Genomic DNA, 14,503 nt, shown 5'->3' with positions numbered 1-14,503 from the left:
CCTCAGAGTAACAGCAAAGGGCTTTCCTTTGGTGCTTCTCTCAAATCTGCAGCTGGGGATTACCCACAACAAGCACTGCAGAGTCCGGGCTCCGTGTGGGAGTGGTGGCAGTGGGTGTGCTGACTGATGTGTGTGCTGATGGCCACAGTCTGCTTCTGTGCTGTTCAGATGCAGGTCAACATACACAGAGTAGAAACGAGCGATGCCAAGGTATTTCTGTGTGGGGACAGCTATTGGGATGCTGAAATAGTATCATCATCCTAATTCCATTCATGTGCATTTGTGCATATGTGTGCGCGCACACACATGCACGTGCGTACACACATTTTAGTTGCTTCCTTGCTTTTTCCTAATGACTGCAGACAATTTGCAGAGTAGTAGAAAACTTCAACAAGTTTTATGTCCATTGAGCACCTAGTGCTTTTCCCTGAAAATGAATGCCGAGGAGTTATGTTGAAATGTATCAACTATTGTGATAATTTTAAAGATGCCAAGGGCAGTGGGAGAGATGGCCAAGTGGCCCCTCAGTTCTCTCCCTGCTCTCTCGCATGCCAGACGCCTGAGAGTTCCGAGTGTACCCATCTGACTGCAAAGACACAGTGTCCCAGCTTCACATCATACGGTAATTCAGCACTGAGAGTCCCTCATAGACCAAGGCGCTTTCCAAAACTCAGTGCCTGTGCCAGTCAGCACGCCAGGGCTGTAGGCAGTGATGACATGGACAGAGGACTGTGCTGTTCCTGGTGAGGGGACAGACGGGGACTGGCTCAGAGGGGCTGCCTAGCTCTGCAGAGAATGAGTGTGATCCCTATCCAAGTTCAGGGAGCCTGTCCTGTCCAGGATCTGAGCTCTGTGGATTGTTTCACAACACAGGCTTTTGTAAAATGTCCCTTGTTGTGTGCTGGTTCTCCCAGGTCAGGAGAGAGGCCACATATCTCTACCCACTCATGTGACAAGGACAAAACTCTTGGTGACATTCTGTAAACTGGTTCACAGTGACTGTGGAGGCCGTGGGAGCTGTTCACAAATGCCCTCTGGTCACATGGGAGCTGCCCACTTTGTGCTGATTTAAAAGTGTGGAATACCCAGTTTTCTAGGACACCAGTTGCAGGGCCAATGGTCTGCTGGGTGACTCTAGCTTGCCTATCGTCTCTGACAACTCTGACCCCAAGATTCGGACAGCAGGGGATCTGAGATATTAGATTCCTGAAGGATCTGGGAAAACCAAAGCCTACAGGAGGCCCTGTAGCCTTTACCTCAGCTGAATGGGGTACAATGACACCACAGGGTGCTGCTTAAAGGTCTTTGTGACACATTCCTCTCTACAAGGCTCATGTTCCTTTGTGGAATAATATGCAGAAGAGCCCAAGATGGTCAGCAACATCAAGGAAATAGTGTCTTCCAGACACAACAGGGCTGGCATACACGAGACCGTTCTGGCAACAGCCAGCTGAAATCCCAGAGAGGGGGTGGGCATGAAATCCCACCATGAGCTGAAGAGTTATTGGCATGTGGCAGCTGGTGAGAGAGGGAGAATCAATTACTATTATTTTTTTTAATTATGTTTGACTCCTGTTAGCTTGACCACACACCAGGGCAGGCCCCACTCTCAAAATTATCAGGGCAACACGAACTGGGTAGACTGAAGGAGGGAGAGAGAGGAGGAGGAAGAAGCAGCAAAAGAAACTGTTATCATTATCATCATCGAGAAGTTGGGGGGGAGGGTGGACAGGATGGTTATGAGTGTGTGAATGTGTTCAAACTACAGTATATGAAGTTCCCAGAGAATTAATTAAACTATTGTTTTTTAAGGTCTTTGCAGATGGCTTACTTTCTGGAAATGTCTTTCTGGTGCCATCAAATGGTTTAATGAGAAGTGGGGACAGTCCTGGAGAGGATAAACAGGGCTCTGAAATTTCAGCTAATGACATGCAACGTGGCAGAAAACACACTCACTTAAGAAAACAGCACCACCCACAGCTGCTCCCCAGAGCTGAGGGAGGCTTAGGGCAACTTTTGGGAAACCGGTGATAATATATCCCCCAGTTTGTATCTTTGTCTACTTTAGCAATACTGTCAGCAGGTAAGCAGGGGGAGGCTGATTTTCTATGGAAAAGGAACACTTTGGAGAAGAACAAAAAAAGGGCGGATGGGGTCCGAGCACATTTAGTTGCCACCCCAGGCCGTAGTGGCAATCAGTGTCCATTGGCTAGTGGCACTTTCAGCCAGGGCAGAAGGGAAACCTGGGCTCTTTTGGTCTCTGCTCTTTTCCCTGTGCAGGTCTCCTATGAGGCTCCTCTCAGCACTCTAGCTGAAGTTCTGACTGTGTGAGCCCCTCTGAGTTCCTGTGGCCCTGGGGGCTGCTACACTGTGCCACTCTTTGCTCTGGAATGGTGGCATGTTCTGAGCACCTTATAACCGGCTTCAAAGTGTCAGTGTTCTTTGGGCTTTGTACTAGCCCCTTGCCCTGGCATATGTCACCCTGTTAAGTAAAGGCCTTCTTCTCATGCTGGATACGCAGCGAACACTGCCTGGTCTCACTGAATATGTCCCATCCCCAGGGTATGAACTGCCGACTCCTCTCCCTCCTGCTCTAAACTTCTAACCTATTTGGGTGAATGAACCAGCAGTGTGCGTGTGAGTGTATTTTGCTTTGTTTGAAACAGAGCCTCTATGTAGCCCAGGCTGGCACAGAACTCACTATATGGAAGTGCAGACTAGCCTGAAACCTGCAACAATCTTTTTGCTATAGCCTCCTGGGTGCTAGAACTGCAGGCATGTTCCACTATGCCTTGCTCTGTACATTCCTAAATGATTGAAAAGTACACAAAAAGGATTATGTCATGGGTGTGAAAGTAAAAGACATAAAGGGCCGTATTCATGAGTAAAGCCTTATTATTGGTACCCAGTTGTTCTGGCAATCCAAGAGCTGCACGGCGGCTGTCACGACTGCTGAGACAGTCAACAAGAGGGGGCAGCCCATAGGCCAGAATCCTCCACCTCATTCCTAAAGGGAGACTTGCTGACCCCACTTTTAATAATTTCCATGTCAGAATCTACGAAGTACAGCTTCTACTGTGTTCTGTGGAACTGAATGAGGCCTGCTGTCCCCAGGAGGTGGTGTCACCTTCTATGCACTCTCATAGTTCTCTGCCTATGGTCTCTTTCCCTCTAAGTCCCATGGCCCCCTGTGGATCAGAAGTCTTGCTGTGAGTCACCCTATACCCAGCAGAATACTTGACTTAGTATGTGGCGTATCTCTTTTTCCTTGTTTCTTCTTGATTTGCCTGGAACACAACTGAATGGCTCCAATCTAAACCATGTATCAATGCCTTGAAATGTGCTCTTACAAACAAACAAACCTAAAAGATTTGCACCCATTGCTACTGCCTTGTCCTGACTATCCCAGGAGCTACTGTGTGATGGTAACCAAATTCATTTCCATTTAATAAGCAAGCTGTAAGGAAAGGGAGTTAGTATTTTTAAATTGCGCCTATTACATAGCAACTTAATCCAGAAAATTCCACAGAGAAGGAATGGTTTCTATTTTCCAAGTAGGAACCCTGAGAGCAGCTAAGCTTTGCACGTAGCACTCAGACTGAAGTTGAGGCCTGCCTGCTCTTTCTGAGGGGTTCTGACTGCGGGGGTTAGCACTCGTGAGCCCTGTTTCATCTCTCAGGAATCAGACTGCTCCCCACCCCCAGCTAATTGTCCAGAGCATGAGCTGTGGCCTTTCTGCGCCACAGAACTTGGTAGTAGTCTCTGAGCCTATGTGTCCCTTCAATGGAGTGGGAGGCTCATGGTGTCTTTAAGAAGGGTGTGTCTTCACTGATGGCAAAATATGGTTCATCAGTTCTCAGAGATACAGGAAGAGCTAAATATCACTTATTGCCTGGTGAAAAATATAGACATGTTCTTTTCCAAGTTCATGGACCCTGTAGATCTTGGGGTAAAAAACCAAAACATAACCCTCTTCTGTTGCCAACTCGGGAGCCAGTCTGCTACAGGATGCATTTAAAAAAGATTCAGTTAGTTCTCTTCCAAACAGACTCTGTGAAAAACAACATTCCCCATGCAGATTCTAGATTCACCTATGATCTAAAATCATGACTCTCCTAGCCTCCAGAAGCCGAGGATGTGTAACACAGAGTTGCCCTGGGGTTTCTGGAGGCGGACGTGGTCCTTTGAGTCAGGGATGCTGGAGTCTTCCCAGTACCGATCTCTGCAGCATTAACTTCTAGTCATGAAGGGGTGGTGACTCTGGACCAGCAGAGCCACAGAGCTGGAAGTGTTTTAGAAGTCAGTGCAGCCCCCAGCTTTTATGGCCAGGGGCTTTTGAACTTAATTAAAAGGGGAAAGTGATTTGCCTGAGCCCACTGACTGGGACTAATTTAATCAGGAACATGCCACAGAGTGATGAGCCCGAGGAAACCCTGATACAGTGAAGGAAAAGGTGTATGTTTGTTTCCTCTCGACATACTTCACTCAAATATCTATTGTTACTTAACAGACAATTAATCAGGCCAAACTACTTTAAGTTTTATTTGTATAGTATTTTGTGTTAAGGCACAGACATGTGAGTGCTGAGAAAACTGATGTTGGTAACTTGATTTAATAATATCAAACTGGGTTAAAATAAAAAAAAATGTGCATAACTTAAAAAAAAAACCAAATACCAACAAGACTTTACTTCCCCTTGGAAAAGCACATTTACAAGGGCTGATCTTAGCCTTTATATTTACAATAAAGAAAATAAACCAAGGTCCCGATATAGCTGTAATTTTATTCCTAAAAGAACAGAAACTTTCACTATGCTTTAAAATTAAAGTGATTACCTCAGATACTCTGCAAGCTTAGCCTACAAACGAGCAGACAGACAACAGAGCCCCAGCTACTCTCTAGGAAATAATTAGGGTGGTGCCTCTGACATGCCCAGGGGTCTTGTGGCTGGTCTGTGTTCCCAGAAGGCTTCTGCAGTACACAGTCCTTTGGGGCAGTAAGCACTATGCTCTGATTTTTCCTGTTGCCTGGCTAGTGACCCCCTACAGGAAGATAGTGGGTGAGCCAGGGGGCGGAGCGGCTGGCTGCACATGTCTGGCTGCTCTTATCAACTTATCATATAAGGGAAGGAAAGTGATTGATTCGGATACTGACACTGTAGACTCAGGGGAGAAACAAAGAGTCCGTGCAGACCTCTGGAGTGAGCAGGGCTGCTCCTTCCTCTCAGGACAGCTCCGAGTGTGCCGGGGAGAAGAGAAGAGAAGAGACAGGCACTGGGAAAGAGCCTGCTGCGGGACGGAGAAGGCTCTCACTGATGGACTTATTCACACGGCACAGCCCTGTGCCTTAGACAGCAGCTGAGAGCTCAGGACGCAAGTTTGCTGAACTCACAGTTTAGAACCCAAAAAGAGAGAGAGAATGTGGCAGATCATTTTCCTAACTTTTGGCTGGGATCTTGTCTTGGCCTCAGCCTACAGTAACTTTAGGAAGAGCGTGGACAGCACAGGCAGAAGGCAGTACCAGGTCCAGAACGGACCCTGCAGCTACACGTTCCTGCTGCCGGAGACCGACAGCTGCCGATCTTCCTCCAGCCCCTACATGTCCAATGCCGTGCAGAGGGATGCACCCCTCGACTACGACGACTCAGTGCAAAGGCTGCAGGTGCTGGAGAACATTCTAGAGAACAACACACAGTGGCTGATGAAGGTAGGAAGGTGGGCTGGCTCTGGTGAGCAAGAACTAATAGCCCTGGCTTTATCAGGGACTGGGGCTGCGGAGGTGGGCTGCAAACATCCTCTTTTGTGCTGCCCTGCAGCAAAGCAGTCACAGAGAGAAGAGCCACAGAGGGGTTGTCTGAAAAGAATGCCAGAATCTGGTCAGAAAACCCCCTGAACTTAGGAATCTTTGCTAGCCAAGCAGAGGAAGTGCGCTTCTCTGCAGATCGCGCGTGCTGTTTTGTTTGAGTAGCTGAGACTAAGTGACACCCATTACCAGGATCTTCTCAGCGGGTTGTAGGCATGTGAGGGAGGCTGTGAACAAGACAGCACGGAGCCAGGAAAAACGTGACAATCACGTTAATTACGGATACTTAACGGATGGAGTCAAGTGCTTTACCAATTTCCTGAATTTCTTTACGAAAATAGATTATGACTCTTGGTAAAAGAGAGGAAATTAAATAAAGCCAACCTTGTGTTCTCAGAGTCTCAGGGCTGCGCTGTGAAGGGGCTGCCATCTGGAAATGGCACCGTGTTTCCCAAGTGTCCCGGAGACACTGCAGGCAGACCCCCGTTCAGTTCCAGAGACAGGCTCTGAGCTTGTCCCCACGTGGGACTGCTATGCTCGTGCCACGCCGGGCGGGCTGAGAGGGTCTGACAGTTTGTTCTTGGGGCTGCGACGACTGCTCTGTTTCATGGCCTTTTTATAGACCGTAACCAAAATAAGACACTGAAAGGGTCTGTTTTGCTTTCACAAATGATTGTTTTCTACAAAACCTCAAATGACCCCGGAGTATTCTTTATGTGAACCATATGTATTCCACAGGAAGTTTAAACAAAGAATGTAGATAGTAGATGAATCGTTACACATTGTGACAATGACATCACATGCTCACAAGGAAATAGTTTAAAGTCATATAAATCTTTTAAAATCCTGTGGACTTCATTTAGTACGTCTTCCCAGAAAGACATAATTTGCTTTTCTCAGATGTCACCAGAATCTCTTGGTTTGATGCCCTGCCTTAATCTGAGAACAGAACCGGGGCCCAAATCTATGTTTCTCACGAATACCCCTACTTTCTTAAGTGGACAAGCTTTTGCTGGAACCCGGAGTCTAAATGAATGAGTGTCACTGGCCTTAATCTTGTGGAGAGAGGGGGAATTTTTCAAATCAAAGAACAAAGATTGCTCAGGACTACAGGCACACAAAAATTTTTTTTTTCTTCTATTTTTTTCCTGGGTGATTTCCTCAGTTTTTCTCCTTTGCAAAACTCACAGATAGCTGAACACTAAACTTTAATGTTAAGAGACATGTCCCAGGGCCTGGAGTGGGGAGGGGTCCCAGGTATCTGCGTGTCTCTTTGGACTTCTTTGGGAACTGTCTTGCACACATTCAGGGACCTTCCACATCTACTGTGGCGTTGGGGGGTGCAGAGCTCTGCAGAGGGAGAGGCACAGCCTTCTAGTAAACACTTTAATCTGCCAACTGCCAAGTCCTCTGCTAAGATAAACAGTCACCAAACCAGGGGGGAAAATGTTTTGCCAAGGGCAACGCTGCTCATTTCTTAGGCTCAAGCTCAGCAGAGTCCAGGCTAGGCAATACCTGGGCTTGGCTTTCCTGCGCAGGGAAACCACATCTCCTGCGGGGCTTTGCAAAGCAGCTTAGAGACAGGAGGAGGAACTGGAAGTAAGGTGGCCACAATCTCCTCCTTCCCAGGGTCTCTTGGTCAATATTTGAACAGTAGCTGGGTGGTATCTCAAAAGCCCTTCTTTCGGCTTTTTAGCTAACTCTGCCGGAGCAGAGCAGAGGGGCAGGGCGGCTCAGGGCTTATCTGGTCATCAGCTCCGCACCTGCTCCCATCAGCACCTGCTCCAGCTCCGGGAGAGCGAGAGCCGCACCTGAGCAAGGCAATTTGCCAGCTCATTCACCGGGTTTATGGGCTCCAGGCACGGAAACAAAAGCAAAAGGCAAATATGAAGCCCACTCGGAATGATTGCATGAAATCCCTCTGCTTGTTTTCGTCCTCTGTGTTTTGGCACCTGCAATAATAAACACTGCTTTTCTCTTCGGGAAGAAAATAAGGACTAGTGGAACGGCAGATAAGCCGGGTAGCTAACAGAGCAGCAGCAGCGAGCACCATCTATTTATAGATTATCACAGAAAGAAAAAGGCAGGGGTTGATTTCATTGTCAAACGTGTTTTCTTTCAGCTGTTTTTAAACACGTTTCCTTATTTCCTTGCCACCCCTGCCCCCATCTCTGCACAAAATTCACCAAAGAACCATCCAGCTTTTGGGAGTTTGAAAAAACAAAACCCTTGGAGGTGTGTGTGTGGGAGGGAATAAGGGTTTTGGTGAGTTTGGCAGATGAATAGTATTTCAGTTTCTGAGTGCTGAGAAGAGCCCCGGGAGTTTAACCTAAGAGAACCCCTAGGACACATCATCAAAAGAGCCCACACTGCCCCTTTAATCTGTCATGCAAAGGAAGTATCAGCCTTCTGAATGAGAGTTTGTGTGTGTGTGTGTGTGTGTGTGTGTGTAGCACATGAATGAACAATACGGGGGAAGACCCACTCTCCATGGAGTGGTTAAGGAAGGATAAGATAAATTCCTGGTGGCCAGATCCCAGCCTACCAGGTGATCAACAAAATGTTAGGACAGACCTCTGTCCCAGTCATTGCAAACACATTTTACACAGGCTCCCAGCTTAACGACACAATTGTATTTTGGTAGGTCAAACATACTTTTTTTTTCCGCAACAAGAGGAAACATGGAAAGGAAATAAACAACTATTTCACGCCACTGAATGCCGTATATTTTATAAACAGCTATGAACCCCGCGGCCACTTTAAGACGGAACGACTTGAAAAACACAGCTAATGCGTGGTAGCTTGATGTAAACATTTCCTCTGCCACTGGCCCCCTCGGTGCTGGTGTTTAAACAACACAAGTACAATCCAGGAAGAGCCATCCTTGCGTTCTTTAAAAGCGATAATAAGATATCCTTGGAGAGAGGTCTGGAAACTGCAGTTTATCAGCGGAGGGAAGAGGAACAGAGCCCTCATACTCCTCCTGAACATGTCGTTGCTGCCACTGGGAACACATGTGACAAGACGAGGGCTTTGCAGAGGAGCTTGGCTCTGCAGGCCCTTCCCACCTGTGCATATGCACGTGCACACGTGCATGCAAAGCACTCTTTATCTGTATAGTAAAGAATACAGAGCCTGCTTCATTATGGAAAGATGCGTTCTCATCCCCTGTGACACCATGGTCATTGTGTTGCCTTGCAGCTTGGAGGACAGAAGCTGAACCCCCAGAAGTTAAATGCTGTGTTGAGGAATATGTATGTGATTAGTATTAGAAGCATTTTTATTTTATTTGCATTTAGATAAGATGATTAAACACCCAAGATCTTGGGGAGGCAACTGCTATGATTAAATATGATTATGGCCATTAAATATTAGCATCATCATTTTGAGGCATGAGGGGGACTAGGGGCCCTAGGGTAGGGAGGATAGTGTGTTTGAAGAGTTAGGTATGGTACCGTGTGTAGCTTTTCACTAGAGCAGCCAAAGTGCGAGCATGCCAAGCACAGTGCATGCCAACTCTTCATGGTGCATAAGGATGCCTGTTTTCTATACATGGAAGTGTAATTTGTATGCTGTAGTCAGGAGGTCCCTGCCTATTAAACAGGCTTGCAGGATATGTTAGATTAACTACTTATACATCTCCCCATGGAGCAAGCCTGCAGGGCTTGAGGCTAAGAAATGACTCCCTTCTTGAGAAAGAAGACCAAGCATTTGGTCTCAATGCTGACACGGGAAGGTCTGTGGACTTTAGTTAGAAGGGGTCTACAGAGTTAACAAACAGGTTGCAATCTGGAAGTTTATCTACCTGCTAGTCCCTTTAGCTGAAAGCTGGCTAGGGCACTGAGGCCCACGCTGCTTCTATTCTAACACACAAAATAACTGAAAAACTGGGGCTGGACAAATGGCCCAGTTAGTGACCTATCTGCCACACAAACATGAAAAATCCTGGGACCCGTGTGAACACTGGGCATGGCATCAGGCATCTGGGACTCCAGTATTTGGCGGGAAGTGTAGACACAGAGAGAGGTCTCTGGAGTTCACTGGCAAGCTCTTTCAGCTGAATTGGTGAGATCCAGGCTCATCGAGAGACTTTGATTCATAAATAAGTGGAGAGAGACTAAGAAAGATGCCAGCATTTGCCTCTGGCTTCCACATGTGTATACAATCACTACATACATACATAAGTGTATACATACAGTAACTATCCTAAACTTTTTCTTTATTTCTATTTTAAAGAACAATAGTTAAAACCAATCCTATCACCGAATATACAATTAAAAAATACAAATATTAGGAAAGATATAGGCAAAGTTAAACTCCAAAGTATAGGCTTTTAATGCTAGCTTTCAAGGAGGCAGAGGCAGGCAGATGCCTATGAGTTCAATGCTAGTCTGGTCTGAATTCCATGACGGCCAGGACTACATTGTGAGACTTGTTTGAAAACAACAGCAACAGCAGCAGCAACAACAACAACAACAATAGAAACTAGTTTTTTGTTTTTTTCTTAAAAAAGAAAAACTAAAAATCAAAAGTCAAACTGTGCACATGGAAGAAGGGGAGGAAAGCCCTTCTCTTCTTCCTCCTCCTCCTCCCCCCCACCCCCCACGACAGTACTTTGAGGTGTTTACAGTGGTCACTGTAAAGATATGTGGCTTTCCTTCTTATCACAGAGACTGGCATTATAGCATGGCCAGGATATCTCTTGGTTTACTAGGGGACAAGAAAAGAGGCGGGAAGAAAAAAAATGGGGGAAAGGAACAAAACTGAGGAGCCAGGTCAGGGAACATCTGGGTCAAAGCCCAGTGCATTTGCACACGAGGAGGAGCGGGAAGGAAGAACACCTGTGACAGAATGAAGGCAGGAGAGGACGAAGGGAGCACCTGGACTAAAGACTAGGGAATGTTGGGGTAGGGTGGGGTAGGCAGGACAGGAAAGGAAAGAGGAGGGGGGCGAGCACAGGGGCTGACAGTTCCATAGGAACTGATGGAGATACTTTGTAGCTTTCCATAACTGTCCATGAAAAGAGGACAGAACAGGACAGCATGGGGACTTCCTGAGCTGGGATCAAGACACTGGGGACAATAGACCGTGAGCAGACTACTTCTAAATCATGGATCAAAATCTGAAGATTTTTTTCTATTAATTTATGATAATGACAAAGTACCTTCTGCCTTTGTGACACTGTGTGTGTGTGTGTGTAAGTGCCTGACTGTATCAGCTCTGTAGAACACATTCTTCAAAAATAGGCTTTGTTAGCAGAAAAGCTCACTCTACTTGAACAGGCCAGAGCTAGACACTGCCACCTTTGCTACACTGTGTCTTCTGACCTGAAGAACCTTGTACATTCTAGAGTCTTCTGTGAAATCCACTCAGCTTCCCCGCAGGCTTTTACCTCTGAAGCAGTAGGTACAGGTAATGCTAGCACAGGGGGTGGGACAACATGCTTGGCACAAGTTCTCTTTAAAGCTCTTGGCTATCTCTAGCCAGGCACTGTGCAGATGATCTCCCACACATATTTGTAAACTAGCTTCTACGTCGGTGTGATAACGCCGTGCTGTGTGTGGTTCAGAGGGCACGAGGAGCTCAGAGAGAGGAAGAGTGTGTAGCCCTCCCCTGATCGCAGGGGAACCTGTCTCAGCTGGGAAGATGCCAGGCCCTGCTGAGAGGGGCATATGAATATGGATTTGGACAGAAGTGCCATGTTTTTTTTCTAAGTTTGCAGACCTGAGCGAGTGAATACCATGAGACCCTTCATCAATCTGGAGGTGTTTCTCCTTCAGCGTTGGAGTCATTCATGTTCATTTATTTGCTCAGAAAATATTGACGGAGGGGCTCCAAGTGTCCAGAAAGTGTTTATTCTGGATGCTGGGGTAAGTGGATGGGGGAGGAGACTACTTGAGAATGTGGCCAGGAGGGACTTGTGAAGTCAGCTTGGCACCACCCAGAACACACCCTTGGAGAGGGGACCCTCAGGCCTGGGCTAGGGAGTGTTGGCAGTACGTAAAGCCTTTGGTCACTGCAAAGAAACTCCACAAAATGAAAAGCATGACTATTTCTAAGTGGACCTGTTTCTGAAATAGCCAATACACAGTTCAGAGGCAGGCCCGGGCTATATGAGACAAATCTTCAAATGGCCCATTAAACACTTCAATGTATAAATAAATGTCTACAGACAAGTATTTTAAAGCATGCGGAATGAAGGATAATGTTTATGTGTAGCCAGACTCAACAATAATTTAGCTTAGTTAGCCTTGAGAAGGAAGGAACCTGAAAAGCCCAGCACCCTGGCCGACACCCAGAGCCCGGAACAGAAGCAAGTCTCCCTCAGCAGGACCAGCGGAGTGGGGAGCTCCCCTCCTCTCCACGTGAGGATGGCGGCAGGGCCACTAAAAGGGGGAGAAGGCGCTGGGTAATTAATACTTTTTGCATTAAGCAGTGGCAGGGAGTTCTACTTTATAGTCTGGACAGTAAAAACAAGGACTGTGTCTAATAACCAAGAGAAAGGATGCGTGCAAACTCTTGGCAACTTCACACAGACCCAGGCCCTTTCTGGAAGCACATGCAGGATGGATCCCCAGCTTCCACAGTGCACCACCACGAATGACTTGACGATACACAGTCTGAGGAAGCATCCTGTGCCCTTCCCCTCCCATGCTGACTTGTTAAGTCACTTGGACAGACTTCTCATCCAGCATCCTTAGCATGGGCAGGACCAAAGACAGCTAGGCACCAGTACTGCATGCATGTTTAAGATGAGAAAAGTATAAAACCAGGCCATCTGGCGAAAATAAAAACAGTTAAAACTTGGGCAATCTTGTAGAAGTTTTACCAGTTTGATGGGATTAAAATGTGTCTCACGTGTGGGCTGAAAACAAGGGACAGGACTTGCCCTCCTCCACCCAAACCCTAGGTCTGGCATCCCAGCTTGATGTCTTTAAGTGAATATTTGATGCAGATAGTTCCCCATTAAGTTACTTAGCTTTCACATCCTATTTCTAGCCTGTACCAAATGGCAAAAAGCCACATGAACCTGGAAAATGGGTCCAATCCTTCCCTCCAGCGCCACTCCTCCAACAATAAGAACTATTATCTCTGCAATCCAAGGAGAACCAATTAGAGGGTGTCCCCAACATCCTGTCCCCACCAGGGTCTTCAGAGGGTCGTGTCTCTGCCTCTAACCTCCCTTTGAACAACCTTCCACACTCGAGAATAAGCTTTGGAATCAATTTGTTAATACTAGAAAGTACTAAACCAACATTCACTGTTTTTAAAAAAAATGCAACCAGAAACTAAAGTTTAAAAAATTCATTATTAAGTATACATACAGTCTTAGAGAAATATCTATTTTTATGGAAAATGGAGAATTCTTTAAAAAAGAAAGACAATATAGAATTCTTAAGGGATGAGATACTAAGGCATATACCTTGGAGATATTATTTTATCATGCTAATGAAGTCTCACAGAAGAAGCAGTTTCTATGAGGAAGCAAATGCCCAGGCTCTCCATCTATGTTGTTACATTCCACCAAGAACAACTGGGCACATGTAGACGCCTCTTCTGAACCCCCTAACGCTCTTTCTTGTTTGATGGGAGCAGCTTACTTTTACGGGGTAGCTTGTTCTGGTCACCAACTGGTTCAAAGAGGAGTTTTGTGCCTCCTAGGACACACATCTGCACCTTTGCTATGTCTGGTCTTGCAAATTCATAAGACAAAGGCTAAGCCTAGATCTAGACTCACGGGTCTGGCTACATTTCTTGTTGCTTGGTTGGCTTGGTATTGGGAATGAGACCCAGAGCCTTAGCAATGCTAGGTAAGTCCTCTACCACTGAGCCACACTTCCAACCCTGGGCTCACTTCTTTATACCATCAATTAACAGCATCCCATTGAACTATCAAGTAGCCAAACGGAAGATGGCTACTTGGCAGACCACAAAGTATTTTGGGAATAACACTCAACAGGAAAATGGGGGGAAAATGTCATGAAATTGTCTGCTCATGGATTTACAGCAAGGAAGCCGCCCTTCTCAGCATAACATGCCAGGTTGTATTGGATGTTGAAAGGCCATTAGCATAAAGTCCAAAGTTCTGTTCCAAGATGTGTATGTGTCTGGGGAGCTGGGAAGCTGCCCACCCACTCTGGCTGAGGGGGCCTCTGGGCTGTCAAGACCACCAGCCAGAAGGAAAATAGGTGAAAACATTAAGATTGTTTCAGATAATTTGTTTCTGGCCAGAGCCAGCCTCAGGAATTTTGCCAAGCCCAAGCAATGGGAGGTAAGGGGGTGGGTGGGGGAAACAACACTTTGATGTCTGTCCAGAGCACGAATAGAAACATTCTATACCAGAGAGGTGGTCTGGATGTGTGTGCGTGAAGCTTTTGAGTTGTGTCCGTGCTATTACTATTATACAGTTTGCTTTGAGGTTACTTCCCTGGCTTGTCAGTGTTTGCACGTTTACTTAACCACAAAACAAACCATTAGAAAATTCTGGCAGAAAGATTTTGCTGAAGGGACCCTGTTATAGCTGTCTCGTATGAGGCTATGCCAGTGCCTGGCAAATACAGAAGTGGATGCTCACAGTCATCTATAAGATAGAACACAGGGCCCCCAATGTAGAAGCTAGAGAAAGCACCCAAGGAGCTGAATGGGTCTGCAACCCTATAGGTGGAACAACAATATGAACTAACCAGTGCCCCCAGAGCTC

General features: G+C 46.5%; 2 protein-coding genes across 13 annotated transcripts in view; one reads left to right on the top strand and one right to left on the bottom strand.

The window, feature by feature from the left end:
• The window catches only part of Mcph1 (microcephaly, primary autosomal recessive 1), a 212,974-nt gene that overhangs the window by 61,393 nt on the left and 137,078 nt on the right, over positions 1-14,503 (bottom strand). The gene's annotated exons all lie outside the window — the stretch shown is intronic.
• The window catches only part of Angpt2 (angiopoietin 2), a 51,300-nt gene continuing 41,931 nt past the window's right edge, over positions 5,135-14,503 (top strand). Inside the window, exon 1 of the mRNA NM_007426.4 lies at positions 5,135-5,706. Within this exon, the coding sequence (NP_031452.2) occupies positions 5,419-5,706 (288 nt within the window). The 5' untranslated portion in view covers positions 5,135-5,418. The remainder of the gene's footprint in view (positions 5,707-14,503) is intronic.

This window comes from Mus musculus, chromosome 8 (genome assembly GCF_000001635.26).
Source record: "Mus musculus strain C57BL/6J chromosome 8, GRCm38.p6 C57BL/6J".
Classification (NCBI taxonomy): Eukaryota; Metazoa; Chordata; class Mammalia; order Rodentia; family Muridae; genus Mus; species Mus musculus.
Note: the sequence above shows the minus strand (reverse complement) of the source record. Positions and strands in the feature narration are given on the sequence as shown.